The 16643-nt window shown below is 41.9% G+C and overlaps 1 protein-coding gene across 51 annotated transcripts in view; it reads right to left on the reverse strand.

Annotated features, from left to right (window-relative positions):
- ANK3 (ankyrin 3) overlaps nt 1–16643 on the reverse strand; it is a 777589-nt gene that overhangs the window by 235350 nt on the left and 525596 nt on the right. For all 51 annotated transcript variants that reach the window (NM_001445066.1, NM_001445067.1, NM_001445068.1 and 48 more), the window contains 2 exon segments: nt 8279–8377; nt 10265–10450. In NM_001445066.1, coding sequence (NP_001431995.1) covers nt 8279–8377; nt 10265–10450 — 285 coding nt within the window.

The following is a 16643-nucleotide window of genomic DNA, read 5'->3' on the forward strand; positions in this document are numbered from 1 at the left end:
ATTCTTGAATTCCATAAATATATATCAATGCTTTCCAATGCTAGGTGCTGGGTTATCTCTAGGGATTCCAAAAATGTGTAATAATACCCAGGTCTGCCTTTGAGGAATTCAAGGTCCTGCAGGAGAGCTGAAGCACAAGGGTGTGGGAGGCATGTTTCATCTCACCTCTACTTCAGCCTGAAGAGGACTGTTCAGGAACTGCACACACAATGTTTAACAAAGAAGTTTACTAAACACTCAAATTGTGACTGTGCTATATCATGATTACTTTAAACCTAAACCCACAGAGGAAAGGAAGAGGATGAGGGACCAATGAACACTTATTCTGCAGCAGGCAGGGTCCTGGATGCCTTCACACTGTCACTCTCTGGCTGAAGAGAATGCGGCCAAATATTCCGGTGGCTCCATCAATATATGAGAGGTACCACCTCGTGAAAGGCTGATTGAGGGCTGCCCAGCAGCAAAAACACAAGTTCTGCCTTCCCACAGTACTGTGAGGGATAGTTATCCAAAAGAAAATGTCTACCTTTCCTTCAAAAAAACACCAAAAAACCTAAGTGGCAAGAAACACGTTCTCTGTTGCTGAGTCCTTTACTGGAAGACTGAAAGAAGTGCATATTAAAGTCGTTGTGACAGAGGCAGGCCTGGGGTGAGCATTTGCAAAGAGGATGTTTTCCAGGTGAGAAAATATGTTCCGGGGGAGGAGCTGAAGACAGAGGGTGCTCACAGCATCTCAGGTTGCAAGGGGCTTAGGTCATACAGAGAATGTGCAAGACAAACACAACAGTATGATTAAGCTTCAGTGTCCACCAATGGCGGGGGAGAACAGGGCATGATGAGCACATGCAGTGGGATGAGGAGGGCAGCAATCTATTGTATGGGGTCAGGGAAAGTCTTTGAGGAATAGGATATGAACATCCTTCACGGAGATTTAAAAAACTGAGGATCATGGAAGTTAAGTAACTGTGTAGCATAATCTCTGGCAACTGGAGACCTCTCTTGAGACTAATCTCAATTTCTTTCCTTTTTTTTTTTTTCTTTCTTTTTATGTCCATACCTGTGGCATATGTAAGTTCCCAGGCTAGGGATTGATTTGGAGCTACAGCTGCCAGCCTACACCACAGCAACAGCAACACCAGATCTGAGCCACATCTGCAATCTACACTACAGGTAGTGGCAACACTGGATCCTTAACCCACTGAACAAGATCAGGGATTGAATCTGCATCCTTGCAGAGACTATGCTGGGTTCTTAACCCACTGAGCCACCACTGGAATGCCTTTTTTTTAAATCTCAATTTCTGATATCTCTGAACCTGCAACGGCATGGACTGGGGAGAAATTATTATGTTAAAGCTGCCAGTAGGATTTTTATTCCTCTTTGGAAGATTTCAGACTTATTGTTGGTGGTAGTGGTCTCTGGTTACGTAATAGGAAAGGCCAAGAAAGGGGGCAGTGTATTAGGTATAAAATTGTTCCTATTTAAAGAATCACTTTTCTAGGAGGAAAAGTTGTCTTTTTTTTTTTTTTTTTAAATGGCCCTCGCAACATATGGAAATTCCTGGGCTAGAGGTAGAATCTAAGCCACAGGTGCAATCTAAGCCACAGAATCTAAGCCACTAGAATCTAAGCCACAGCTGTGGCAATGCCAGATCCTTAACCCACTGTGCCATAGCAGGAACTCCAATATTTGCATTTAGAAATAATCATGGAGTTCTCTTGTGACGCAGTGCATTGAGGATCTGGTGTTGTCACTGCAGCAGCTTGGGTCGTTGCTGTAGTATGGGTTCAAGCCCTGGTCTGGGAACTTCCACATCCTGCAGGTGCATGCTTGGCACACCCCCCCCCCCCCCAAAAAAAAAGAGAGAGAGAGAAAGAGATAATCATGACATTGAAAGGAAGGTGGCCTCAAAGTAATGGTGTCTCAAAAGCACTTTCTGTGATGATGGAAATGTTAATACAGTGGCCACTGGCCACATGGGGATAGTGAGCACCTGAAATGTGGTTCTTGAGAATAAGGGATAGAGTTTACATTTACCTTAATTTAACTTTAACTTAGTACCCACTAGTTTAGTGGCTACTGAACTAAGATAGCCAGATGTAGAGGAAACAGGGTTCCCCCAATCTCTGGGCCCAGAGACTAGGTTAAGAGGCTTGGACACCCTAAAAGGGGTTCTCACTGTGGGGAAGATAGACCTCCCCAACAGTGGCCTTGGGAGGATGCAGAGGGGTGGTCTCCTGAGGAAGGGGGCATAGTCTATGAGCTGGGGGACACTCTTATCCAGAACCGGTCCTTCAGCTCTGCCTTTCTGCTCTGAACACTCTTTGTCAATTCTTAGGTCTGTAGAAAACTCCTGCTGGCATTACAGCCATAACTTAGTTGTGCTTTGGGGAATTAAGGGGAGACAGCTGTCTGGTTGAGATTTTTTTGTGGCCTAAACAAATTAATTGTGTCAGGACAGTGGGTTACCTGAGTCTGAACCTCTAGGTCCAGCTGGTAGGAGAAGCACTTTAAGGAAATCTCTAGATAATGTTTATCCACAAATATTGTTTTGCTTATGCATGTGCTGCACCATGTCGGCCTCTTATTTGGGCAGAACATAAAATCTGACACTTCCAAGTCTCTATCAACCGGCTGAGTAGTTCAAATATTTAAAAATGCTACTCTTGGAGTTCCCATTGTGGTTCAGTGGTTAATGAACCTGACTAACATCCATGAGGATTTAGGTTTGATCCCTGGACTCGCTCAAGGGGTTAAGGATCTGGTGTTGTCATAAACTGTGGTGTAGGTCACAGACACTGCTCAGATCCCGCATTGCTTTAGCTGTGGTGTAGGCCAGTAGCTGCAGCTCAAATTCGACCCCTAGCCTGGAAACTTCCATATGCCATGGGTGTAGCCCTAAAAAGACAAATAAATAAATAAATAAGCTGCTCTCACTTTAACTGAAAATCAAAATACTTTATTCAAGTATCCTTTCTTATGACTTAATTGAATTCTGAAGGTGGCTCAACACCTGCTAAAACTTTGTTCAAAACATCTGATATTTGAGAAAGGCAGCCCAACTGGACTAGTTAGGGACCCACGCATGACACAGGTGCCAAGTTCTAGTACACACAATTAGAACATCCTGCAGCTCAATACCTGGGCCAGAGTCTCTCAGCCTGCCTGGGCAAAGTGCTTTCACAGATGCTAGTTTGGATAGTATGGGGGAGTAGGAATTAAACCTTTGGAAATGTAATTATCAAAGATATTGTTAACTATGAAACTCACTGTTTTTGATTTTAGTTTTTTTGGCCATGCCCATAGCATGCGGAAGTTCCTGGGCCAGGGATCAAACACCACAGCAGTGACAATGCCAGATCCTTACCGCTAGGACACCAGGGAACTCCTAAAACTCTCTGTTCTTAATAGAAGTATTCACATGATATAAAAATCTTATTTGTATAGTTCCTGCTGTGGCACAGTGGGTTAAGAATCCGACTGCTGCAGCTCAGGTTGCTGTGGAGGTGTAGGTTCGATCCCCAAGCTGGCAAAATGGGTTAAAGGATCCAGCTTTGTTTTACCTGTAGCTTGGATTCAATCCCTGGCCTGGGAGCTTCCATATGCCATGGATGCTGCCATAAAAAAAAATATTTGAGGTATTTCACACACAAAAAAACCTGTCTCTATAGATAACTAAGTTTTCCTTTGTCAAAAAGTGAAAACTATATAATCCATCATTCCCTCTCTACTAAATATATCAAAGCCGTTAAGGCCTAAATTTATTCTCCAATTGTATTCACTTGTTCTTTCCAGTGGCTTGGTAATATTTATTTTTTCTGCTTCTTCCTTACATGTCTTATTTTGTATATTTTAATCTATAAACCACCTGAAATCCTTTTGGATACAAGTGAATGTAACACACAAACACACAAATCCCTAATCCTTTCAGAGATCAAAACCCAAAAGGACTACATAACAAGACCAACAGAAGGATATTTCATTCAATGATCTTCCCTACATGGGAGGTCAAATAATAAAGGGCAAGCGAAAGGTCAATGGCAAGAGTGAAGATTAAGTTAGGTGATCCATTATATTCGATTAAAAAAACCTCTTAGCCAGCCAAATATTAATCTGTCTTCTTCAATCAATGAAAGGAATTTTGCAGGCATCCAAAAAAAGATTACTGGGATGCTAATCAGTAGCAGCTCTGGTGGACCTCGGTTCTCCTCCCAAAGAGAGGTAGGATGATTTGCTAAGAGAGCAAGGGGCACGCATAAATTCAGATGGGGTCAATGCCATCTCAGCGGGCTTGACTCAGAGAATGAAGCATGCTGACGCTGCAGTGCAGTCTTCAGCAGCTATTTTATTAATTCCCTGCGGCGGACCCAGGAGGCTGAACAGGTCTTCGTGGATAATTCAAAAGGGAATATTTAGGATGTCAGACAGGCTATCTTACACATACAGGGCAAAATTATACTACAAACATCAAAATAACAATCAAAGGAAAGGTGTTCATCGAGCAGGTAATATGCTATAAATCAGCATCACTGCTCCTTGAGGTGGGGGAGGGGGGTACATTCGCCACTGGCGGGGCTCTGCTTTCTTGCTGCATACGTTAACCAGCACCACGCAGGAGCAGAGAATGCAGTCTGGACCAGACACAGGAAATGATTCCAGAAGGGTTGTTCCTGCTCCTGTCCCCAGCAGGGAGCCATTCTTTAGGTCCTGCCCTCAGTCCAAAAAACCTCCAAGACCATATCTGCCTTTCTCCAATGATCTGTCACAGCCATGAAACAGACATCACGCCCCACCCTAAGACAAAGATCATTGTTGTTTTTTAACTTTACTTTTTTTTTTTGCTTTCATAGTTGCTCATGTGGCACATGGAAGTGCCTGGGCTAGGGGTGGAATTGGAACTGCAGCTGCCAGCCACAGCCACAGCAATATAGGATCCATCTGAAGGGCATCTGTGATCTACAATGCAGATTGTGGCAGCGCTGGATCCTTAACACACTGAGAGAGGCCAGGGATGGAACCCGCATCGTAATGGAGAAAACATTGGCTCCTTAACCCACTGAGCCATAACAGGAACTTCTTTACCTCTAACTTTCTAATCAGTACCTCTATCTCAGCCAATTCCTGATGCACACAATTTATAGTTAAGCAACTGTGGCTTAATGATCCTTTTTTGTTCTGACCAGGCAAAATCTGGTCCCATATGTATTCCAGGGCATCATAACTTCACCTGCTGTTTCTGCTACATTCCTGAGAGAACTGTGACCTTACAAAGACCCAGTTCAGGTTGGGAAGGGAGAGGCCTCTGCAGAACAAAAGGCTAGACAATGGATCATTACATAATAAAATTTCTGGAGATTTGGAAACTAAAATAGGCTTCTGAAGGCAACTAGAAGTTGCCTCAGCTTATACTCTTTATGAAAATCAGTTCTGATCCGACATCCTACAGTGAGCCATCCATCACCAATTGCACAGGGAACCATGGGTTCTCGGCTGTAAGCAATGGTGCTGGCTTCCTTGTAAGTATAAACCAATTCCACCACAGCCTTCAGCTCAGGATGCTATTAGGCCTCATTAATGAGGAACGGCTGGAGAAAAATGCTTTTCTAAATCAGCAAAAAGTCTGACATATAACATCTTTTAAAGAAAAGCACAAGGTGTTTTTAAATCCCATATGGCAGTTCAGACAAGGTTAACAACATGGGTCTGAGATCTCAGCTGATCTTTAATCAGTAAGTTAGCATCATTTGTAATTACCACCATCATTGTTTTAATATAAATGGGTGCTTTGGAAGTGCCTGAAGGAGTCTGAAAATACTGTAATTTGTCCTCTTAAATTGTTTAAACATTGCCCCAATCTCCTTATTTTCAGCAGCATCAGGAGATTTCTGAACAATAGCACAAAGACAAACTTCACACACGACCCTGACATGAGTTTTCCAAATGTCCTCATTAGAAGATGTGACTTAATGAAGTTTTCATTATACTGTGGATCACAGAAATGAAACCAGTAGAATGCATCATACAGACACAAGCTCCAGTTTTCACACCAGCAAGCCTGGTTGATACGTGACTTGAAGTGCTTAACTTTGTCCTTCCACATGTCACACTAGGCCTTGGGTCTGCCATGTTCCTGAAACCCAAGGATGCTGTTAATGCAATAAGAACCTAGCTCTAGAGTGACAAGGGCTAGCTCTTTTAAAATCATAAATGCTTTCAGCAGTCTGAGGACAATGGGAGAGGAAATAGCTTTTATATGAGGACAATCTGAGCTCTTATTAATTTTTCTAGAATGAATGAATTATAAGAAGGAAAAGAAAAATGAACCCCTAAGGTCATCAGAGGGAAAACTTCGGGGCTGAGATTCTGCCTTTTTTCATCTGCTAGCTCTGTGAACTGGACCAGCTACTGCCTATTTCTATAAAACAGGGATAAGAAATGCTTCTCTTTCTTCTCTTTTTTTCTTTTCTTTCCTTCCCTCCTCCCTTTCTTCTTTCCTCTCTTTCTTTAAATTTTATGGCTGCACCCACAGCACATGGAAGTTCCCAGGGACTGAGTTCAAGCCACAGCTGTGACCTACACCACAGATGTAGCAATGCTGGATCCTTTAATCCGCTGTGCCGGCCTGGGGCTCGAACCTTTACCTCTGCAGCAACCTAAGCTGCTACAGTCGGATTCTTAACCCACTGTGCCACGGTGAGAACTGCAACACTTTTCTTGATATAATAAGGAATGAGATAGGAGTTCCCATCGTGGCGCAGCAGAAATGAATCTGTTTAGGAACCATGAGGTTGCGGGTTTGATCCCTGGCCTCGCTTAGTGGGTTAAGGATCCAGCGTTGCCATGAGCTGTGCTGTAGCTCTCAGATGAGGCGTGGATATGGCGTTCCTGTGGCTGTGGTGTAGGCCAGCAACCATATCTCTGATTAGACCTCTAGCCTGGGAAGCTCCATATGTCACGGGTGCGGTCCTAAAAAGCAAAAAAAAAAAAAAAAAAAAAAAAGAAAGGAGAATGAGATAAAAAACGCTCAGCTTGGCATCTGCTTCAAAGATGATATTACTTTCACTGCTTCTACAACTAGTATTACACCTGTTCTCCCAGTTTGGTGTCTTGCCCCTCCTCCCCTAACAAGTGAGGTTTTAGCAAAAATAATACTTCAAGTGCTATGTTCAGAATCACAGTGATGCTGCTTGTGATGGAGATGCTATGCCATTCACTCTGCAGAGTGCTTTGCATACATGCCCTCTCCTAATTCTCACCGTGACCCAAAGAGGGAGTGCTGACATTTATTAACATTGTTATTTAATATAATAATCCATATTATGTCATCTTATCCATGAGGAGACTAATGTTCACAGAAAGTTGAAAGCTAAGACTGGAGCCCAGGGGGTCTGAATCCTGGGTCTATACATTCAGCTAAGGTCTCTATTCTGCTTCCTACTTTGTTTCTCCTTTTTTTTTTTTTTTTTTAGGGCCACATCTGAGGCATATGGAAGAAGTTCCCGGGCCAGGGGTCGAATCAGAACTGCACCCTCAGCAATGCCAGATCCTTAACCTACTGAGCAAGGTCAGGGACTTAACTGGCATCCTCACAGAGACAATGTCAGGTCCTTAACCCACTGAGCCACAACGGGAACTCCTGTTTCTACTTCTGATGGTGCTCTTCCTGATGATCAAGCCTAGCATTGGACTGGTTTCGACATTCAGAGCCTTATTACCCCTGATGGCTGAATTGCTGTCTGGGGCTACACGTGATATGATAATTCTTTTCCCCCTGAATATGAGCTTACTCAACTTACAGACTCTTGTTACTCATTCTGAAAGTAGGGGACAGAAATAAAAGCCGAAGCTCATTATCATTTGGGTTCTGAAGTTCTGGCCTTTTCCACACATTCCAGCTCAGCCCCACCTGTAAGATCAAGACCCTGATAGCAGAGCACTGTCAGTGCCACCTGACCCATTTTTAACTGTCTCAAAGTGTCAATGTGGGGAAGAGCTCAGAGTTTGTGGTCATGATGTTCAAATCATATTTCTATCCATTCACTTACATATCATCACTCCCCCTCCTCCCAACCTTTGATCTTGGTTTTCTTATCTTGCTGGGAAATAGGCACATGTGTATAAAAGCAAGAAAATGCACCGGGATAAGTAGAAAATTCCAGCTTCTACTGACTGGCACTGCCCTTGGAGGTTGTCTCTTTTGACCTCCTCCTCATGTCTGGGAAGGAATGTTAAGAATCGTTGCAAATTGTTTATGGGCACTTGACATGGCAGCTCTTACCCGTGCGGTGAAGTCCACAGCGGCCGCCCGATTTAACAGCAACGTGGCTACGTTGATATTTCCGTAATGAGCAGCTATGTGGAGAGGAGTGAAGCCACTCTGTCAAGAAAACACAGCAGACATTCAACCGACTCATGCTGGCTCCTTGTCTGACACGTTACTACCACCACAATCCCGCCCAGATAAAAACGAGGAAGCAAAATATGCTGAGGTCCACATTCCATTCTGTACTAGGTTTCTTTCCATTAGTGCCAATTGCTCATAGGGTTTCAAATAGATGCCAAACTCACAGGCAGAGGAAGAGCCAGGAAGGAACCAAGGGTGGAGACTGAGCAATTTTAGTAATCCAGGAGCAGAACTATACACAAGCCAACATTTCAAAAAGTTAAAAGTGGGGTGATAAAAAATAACTTGATAGCTCATAGAAAGTTCGATTAGTCCCACTGGTTTATTATTGATGGTAGAATTGTCCATTGAATCTTGGTCAAAATTTAAGTAGTATTAGATATTCAATATAGAGTCAAATTAACCACCAGTAGAAGTCAGTTTTAGTGATAAAAGCAATTTGGGGGAGGAGGAGTACAGATACCACTGGTCTTGAATAATGGTAAATGCATTATATAAAGATATTGATGTGTTGGTCTCTTTAGTAGCAAACGCCTATTCGATAACCCATATTTCTGGATTATTCATACCGAAGTCATTTTACTTCCTTAAAAAATGCTAAAACATGCAGCGATTCACTTAGTCCCCAAAGACGTAAACCTTTTAGGAACTAGATGCATTTCTAAATCGTCAGCAAGCTTCTCAGCCATGCTAGCTATCTTAACTGACTCTGGTGAAGGGTGGGTTACCTGGGTACCCTTCTTGGATAACTTTCATTTTGCAGACACCACAGAGGGTAAGTGTCATGCAGAACTGTCAAGAATCAGTCCTAGATGAGTAGAATGACAGGGTTGTCTGCAGCTTCAGGTACGGCTGACACGTTTCCAGAGTGTTAAAACTCGTAACTACTGCAATACCCGTCAGTGTCAAGGATTCCTCATACTTCCTTGCAACCACCAGGTTCAGCTGCAGAAAGCCCTGGTAATCAAACTACTATCTTCTCTGGCACATGCTCCTTTGAGGGCGGGGGGGTGGAAAGCAGGTGTCTAGCCTACAGAAGGCAAGGCAAAGAAGAAGGGAAGGAAATGAGGCAGCAGCACTACGGAAGGGGCAAATGATGATGCAGATATAGATCATATGGACACGTATATATATATATATACCTCTGTTGTTCTATTCACCACCATCTAGGTTAACACATTGGGAAGCAAAGAGGAGGAAAAAATGAACGGTTAGTTTGCTGTCGGTGACATGGGCAGCAGAAAGCTTGTGACGGCTAAGGGATGAGGCTGGAAGCTCTGAGGGAAGCACAAGAGGCACAGAAAGAAAGCTAGACTGAATGAAGGGCTCCACAGTGTACTACTGCACCGGCCGCATTTCCTTCACAGAGACTTTAAAGCAATACGTGTCCCAGACCACGGGGGATGCTGGCTGGGATGCTCTGGCTGCCAGCATGCTTTCCGCAGCTGATCAATACTCAGTGCATTGCCTACTGTCTTAGATGTCAAACAAAGGTTTATTTTGTGCACCCTGTTATTAGCATTTTGTACAATTTTCACCCTGATGTTTGAGCTGAAGTGTTAAATATGTTAAAAAAACATATGTTCCAAGGAAGGAACATTATCAGGTGCATATCAGTTGATTTCTCTTGAGGTAGCCTCCTATTAGCACCCATAAGGTGGCACCCGCAGTCCCCAGCTTTATATGTCCCCAACCTTATGTGCCAAGGGGGGGACATGCCTTCAACCGGATGACTAGGAAGTAACATGTTTGGGGCAGTTAAGTGGCATAAGCTTGCCCGAAGGGAGCCTGGGCAGTCTTTAGGTTTGGGTGGCTAACAGAGGGTGGTGGCATGGCAGGTTCGTGTCCCAGGTGCCTCACCTTTGATTCCACATCTGCATTGTTGTCATTCTGCAGCAGCAGGGCGGCGGCTTTCGTGTCATCTTTTCGGGCTGCGATATGAAGAGCTGGAAGACGCACTTTTCCTTTAGTGTCATTTTCTAGCAGGAGCGAGACTACTTGATCATGACCTTGTTGCAAAGCTACTGCCAGTGGTGTGAAGCCATCCTGCAAATAAATGGATGAGTCAAAATTGGCCCCTGTGGATATTTCCTTTTTTTCCCCCCCTTTTTGGCTGTCCCACATTATTTGGAGTTCCTAGGCCAGGGGTCAGATTTAAGCCACAGCTGTGACATATGTCGAAGCTGAGGCGATGCTGATTCTTTAATCCACTGTGCCTGGCCAGGGATTGAACCTGCGTCCTGACACTGCAGAGATGCTGCTGAAGCCATTGAACCACAGTGAGAATTCCTGGATATTTTCCTTTTGATTAACACAGGAGAAGATGACTGAGTGACCAAGTGTCAGTTTTTGTTCAGGGTTACTAAAGCCAACATATTCAAGTAGACATATAAGTGAAAAGACATTATACATATATTTAATATAATACATGCATTTGTGTGTGTGTTTACATATATGTGCATGTGTATGTATGTATATATTTATACACCAAATCAGAAAATAATAAAAATTTGTAATAAGCTTATGGGTTTTTTCTGTGGAAACAGTGATATACATTAATTGGGCAAATTTTCAAAATACACAGAAGTACTACATACAGAAGAAAAAGATGCCAGCATGTCAGTATCCCTAAAATAATCTCAGGGAAAACAATAAACTTTCAGGTTAAATCCAGGCAAACTTTTCAAAGGAGTTCATTTAAATAAGCTGTAAACATTTTCAGTGATATTTGATTTGGCCATGCCTGCACCATGCAGAAGTTCCAGGGCCAGGGTTCAAACCTGCACCATGGCAATGACCAGAGCCGCAGAAGTGATACCACCAGATTCTTAACCCATTGAGCCACGAGGGCACTCCTTCCACTGATATTTTAAAACTAGGGAATATCATGTCTGGTACATCACTGTGCCTTGTTGCCTGGTGCATAGCCAGTGCTCCATTAGCATTTGTGAATTAATGAACTACAGTCGTTTTTAAGAAAGGTATATATGATGAGTTCTTGCTGTGGTGCAGTGGGTTAAGAATCCAACTGCAGCAGCTCAGATCACTGCATAGGTGTGAGATTGATTCCCATCCTGGGGCAGGGGGTTAATGGATCTAGTGTTGCCCCAGCTGCAGTGAAAGTCACAGCTTTGGCTTGGATTTAGTCCCTAGCCTGGGAACTTCCATTTGTTGTGGGTGTGGCCATTAAAAAAAAAGAGGCAGTATATATGAAAGACTATTGGCTTTTCTAAACAAGAAAGAAGGGATCATGAAAAATGTGACTAGAATAAATTCAGATGTACACATATATCTGTACATTGAGTCTTCCCAGGGTGTTGTCCTGGGACTTGACAAAGAGATTTCACTGTGGTTAATTAATTTGTGGTTGATCTGCCATTGCTGAGTGTCAAATAAATAGCACAGAGTAGTATATCCTAAGACTGACCCACAAATTTTAATTCTGCAATGCTTTCATCATCACACACTTGAAAGAACATTTCAACATTACTTTTACTAGACAATTGGTAAGTATATTACTTATTATTTTATTCCGGTCATGATATTTGGTATCTGCAGTCCTTGGGGAAGAAATAGAAGACTGCTCTACTTGAAGAGTGTTTGCAAGGAAGAAAGAGAAAACAAGGTTCCTTGCATACTAATGTCTTGTTGGTCTTCCTAAAAGACCTTTTTCATCATTCTTTTCCTTCCTGGAAAACCAATAAGGGCTCCTACCACTTTTGTGACTGAATGCAAATCAACACATTTCTATTCAAGGATGTGCAAAATAGCAGCCCAGAGCACCTGACAGTATTGCCCAGGCTCTTCTCCTAGAAATTTTGTATAAATCTCCATTCTCCTTACCAACTGTGCAGATTCTTTCCACCTGAACATCTAAACTCAAGCTATATATGCCCTACGCTGAAATGTCCTCCTCCTTGCCCTACACAAATCACATCTACCTATGCTCCAAGCTTCAAGATTTGGCTGAAGTTCTACTCATTCCTTTCAACTCTTCCAAGATCCACATGAGGAACAGGATGAGCATGATTGTAACAGCAGGATATTCCCTGCAACCATAAGCTAGGTAACAGAAAGGCTGGATACAACCTAGAGGTCACCAAAATGATATCACAGGTTACACCTAAGGACAGAACATTGATAATTTAATTTAATAGTAGGAGAAAAGTCATTTACATAATTCTGTAAATATGTGGTTTTATTCTCACTAAGATAAGTGTGTGTATTATGAACATGTACTAAAAATCTGGATGAATAAACAAAATATTATCTCTAAGGAGAAATTAATGGTGGCTTTTTCTTCTTTTTGCTTCCTTCCTTCCTTCCTTTTTTGTCTTTTTAGGGCTGCACCTGCAGCATATGGAGATTCCCAGGCTAGGGGATGAATTGGAGCTGTAGCCGCCGGTCTATGTCACATCCACAGCAACATAGAATCCGAGGTGAGTCTGCAACCTACACCTCAGTCACAGCAATGCTGGATCCTTAACCCACTAAGCAAGGCCAGGAATCGAACCTGTGTTCTCATGGTTACTAGTGAGATTCATTTCTGCTGATCCACGATGGGAAATCCCTTATTGTACCTTCTCATTTATGTAACATATTACTTTCGTGTGCAGAAAAAAAAAAAGGCACTTAAAAATGGAGTGGTGAAAGGTAAAGTGTGTATTAGGAGTTAATGTTGCATCCCACTTTTAAAACCTGAGCAAAGGTGTTTCCTAGTGGCTCAGTGGGGTAGGGATCTGGCACTGTCACTGCTGTGGTGCAGGTTCAATCCCTAGCCCAGGAATTTTTGCATGCCACAAGAGTAGCAACAGACAAAACAAAACAAAACAAAACAAAAATCTGAGCAAAATCTCAGAGGTAAAAATGACAGCTTACTTCTTTCTGAATCAAAATGAAATGGCTACATTTCCACTGATAGGAACTTTTAGATCCACAAGGCCTCTCCATAAAGGAAACTACTTTGCCCCAGAAAATCAACTGCAGCTAAGTCTGTTAGCATTGACAAGAATGTGCTTCCTGCATAAGCCAATTAAATACACAAAAGATACCAGCTCTAAGGTGTTAATAGCTAAAATTAGCAGCTCCAGATTTTGTTTTCAAACCAAGTTTAAATGGTTTGGTTTGCTCTGTGGAGTTATTCTTAGGAGAAAAATATAAACCAGAAGGAAATTAGTTCAGAGGCTCCATGAGAACCTTTGCTGCCTGATAATTGGTGCTTAATATATGTGTTCAATAAATGAACAAATAAATTTACCTCATACTTCAGAATCTTAATTAGCAAAAGAAGAAAGATACACATGGAAAAGATATAGTATGCAGTACACAGTCATACAGGAAAGACTGAAAACCACAAGCATGCCAGAATTATATATATACACACACAAGGTACATATGGAAAAAAAACTGTACTGGAGTTCTCACTGCGGCACAACAAGATCAGTGGCATTTCTAAAGTGTTGGGACACAGTTTGATCCCTGGCCCTGCACAGTGGGTTGTGGATCCAGCATTGCTGCAGTTACAGCTGGGATCTGATCTCTGACCTGGGAACTTCATATACCATGGGGCAGTCAAAAAAGAAAATAGAAAGTATTGAAGAAACTTGATAATAGCACATCACTTAACAAATTCAAAGTCTTATTAAAATTTTTCCACCTAAGGGATCCCTTCATTGCTCACTACTGTTTGTTCTGTAAATACACTTTGGTATAAAGTGACTAGTGAAAGAACAAAATCATAGTCAGAAAACTGTGTGAATGAAATAATCTTGTTTCTTGTGTTTTTAATTCTCTAATAACAATAATTCAAAAGAAGAGATGAAAAACTCAAAGCTTCAGGAAAAAGGAAAAAAAAAAAGCAACACAAACTTCAGCAAGTTTCCTTGTGGCACAGCAGGTTAAGGATCTGGTGTGGCGGCAGCTGTGGCACAGGTCATAAAATGTGGTGCTGGTTTGACCCCTGGCCTGGGAATTTCCACATGTCACAGATGTGGCCAAGAGAAAAAAGCTCAAAGTTTCAAATATCTCTAGATAATCAGATAGGTGCTGTTTATGTAGTAATGTACCAGCAACACTCACAAAGACATGGATGTCATTTATTCTTAGAACAGTCATTCATTTTTATAACATATATACATATGTATGACATATATGATCTTTCCTAAAAGACTGAGTTAGTGGGCTGAGGATCTCATACACTATTTCTCTTTTTTTTTTTTTATTTTTAGTATTGTGTTCTAATTTGTTTTCAGCATGACTAATACCATTTCTGTGACAGCAATAGACAAGCATTCTCTTTAAGTTGGTTGTAATGACTCTTTTGGAGCTTGAAAGCTTAGGAAAAAAACAAAAAACAAAAGAGAACTCAGTGAGTTATTGATAATTCGCTCACAAGGTATTTTTGATCTAGCAATAAACTAGGCTTATGTTCGGTTTGAAAGGAGAGACACTTCACCATCTGTCTCTCATAGCCTAAAAAAGAATACTACCTGCCTTTCTTCACAAATGAAGAAAGTACTGTGGAATTGCTTTCACCAGGATATTTATTTCAGTATTTCCATCCAAAAATGGGAATGGGCTTTCTCTTTTGCAACTACCTCCCTCCCACTGCCTGTTCTTCCTACACATTGTGATGAGTGGGGCACGTCATACCTGAGGGACTTGCTTAGGCCACCTACTCCCCAGTGTGGGGAGAAGCCTTGCTCTGTGCCTACACATGCTGCTCCATTGTTATCAACCATTTGTGATTTCTCACCTAGCTTTAAGAATATTTTTATAAAAACAATATTTTTATTTTATTAAATATTTAACTATTTTAAATACATAAATATATATATATATTTTTTTGCTTTTTGAGGGTTGCACCCATGGCATATGAAGTTCCCAGGCTAGGGGTTGAATGGGAGCTGCAGCTGCCAGCCTACACCACAGCCATAGCAACGGTGGATCTGAGTTTTGTCTGTGACCAGAGCTCATGGCAAAGCTGGATACTTAACCCACTGAGCAAGGCCAGGGATCAAACCCACATCCTCATGGATACTAGTTGGGTTCATTACCACTGAGGCACAATAGGAACTCCCCAAAATATAAATTTTATTATAAAAATAAAAGTACTTCTCAAGATAAAAATCCCAACGGGGAGCTCCCACCATGATTCAGTGGGTTAAGAATCTGACTGCAGTGGCCTGGGTTGCTGTGGAGGTGTGGGTTTGATCCCCAGTCTAGTGCAGTGGGTTAAAGGATCCAGTGTTGCTGCAGCTGTGGCAGAGGTCGCAGCTGCAGCTCAGATACCATCCCTGGCCCAGGAACTTCCATATGCCGTGGGTGCAGCCATAAAAAGAAAAAAAATTCCCCAATAGTACTGAAGAGCGTAAAGTGAAAAGGCTTCCTTCTAATTCTCAGAATAAATGATTGGTAACAATACACCATGGACATTTTCCTGTATCAGTACATAGAGTCTTGCTTCATTGCTAATAATGCTGAATAGCATCAGCATTTTACTGTATAAGTGTAGCTCTATTTATTCAACAGCTTTCCCATTGGTGCATATTTAGGTTCTTTCCAGTTTTTATTTTTTGGCTATAACCAAAGCACATGGAGGTTTCCAGGCCAGGGACTGAACCCGTGCCACAGCAGTGACCTGAGTTGCTGCAGTGAGAGTGCTGCAATGACAGTCGGCATTGTCATGATCCTTAACCCACTGTGCCACGAGAGATCTCTCCCAGTTTTGAAAAATTTTTTAAAAAATTGTTGTTACTAGTTATGCTTTTGAGCTTTTTCTATAATAAATACTTTTTGCCTTATCTTCTAATGTATAGGTAAAAGGTATATAACTATTAATTTTTGATAGTTACTTCTAAGTGCTCTGCACAAGTGTTGCAATCAATTGTCAGCTTCACCAATACAGTAGGAAAGTTCCAATTTTTTTCTACCCTTCAAGTTTTTTCCTCATGCCATAGGCAAAAGACTATCTCATTCTTTATCTGATTAGTAAAGCAACATTTCTTGAACTCTGAGTAAGGGTGAGATATTTTCATACATTTACAGGCATTTGTATTTCTTTTTGTGTGAACTGCCTCTTTGTTTATTTAGTGGTTTCCCCAGAAGACATGATCATGATCTAAAAAACTGGGAAAGGTTATATGCAATTCCTGTATTATCATCTTTCTTGTGCCATTCAGGAAACATGTCAGCATGAAAGTCAAAGAAGCTACGTGACATGGCTAACCCTGCATCTGTT

Source organism: Sus scrofa, chromosome 14, assembly GCF_054392235.1.
Source record: "Sus scrofa isolate SSC_HxYL_T2T_F1_AM1 chromosome 14, Sscrofa_HxYL_maternal_Yorkshire_Landrace_v2.0, whole genome shotgun sequence".
NCBI lineage: Eukaryota > Metazoa > Chordata > Mammalia > Artiodactyla > Suidae > Sus > Sus scrofa.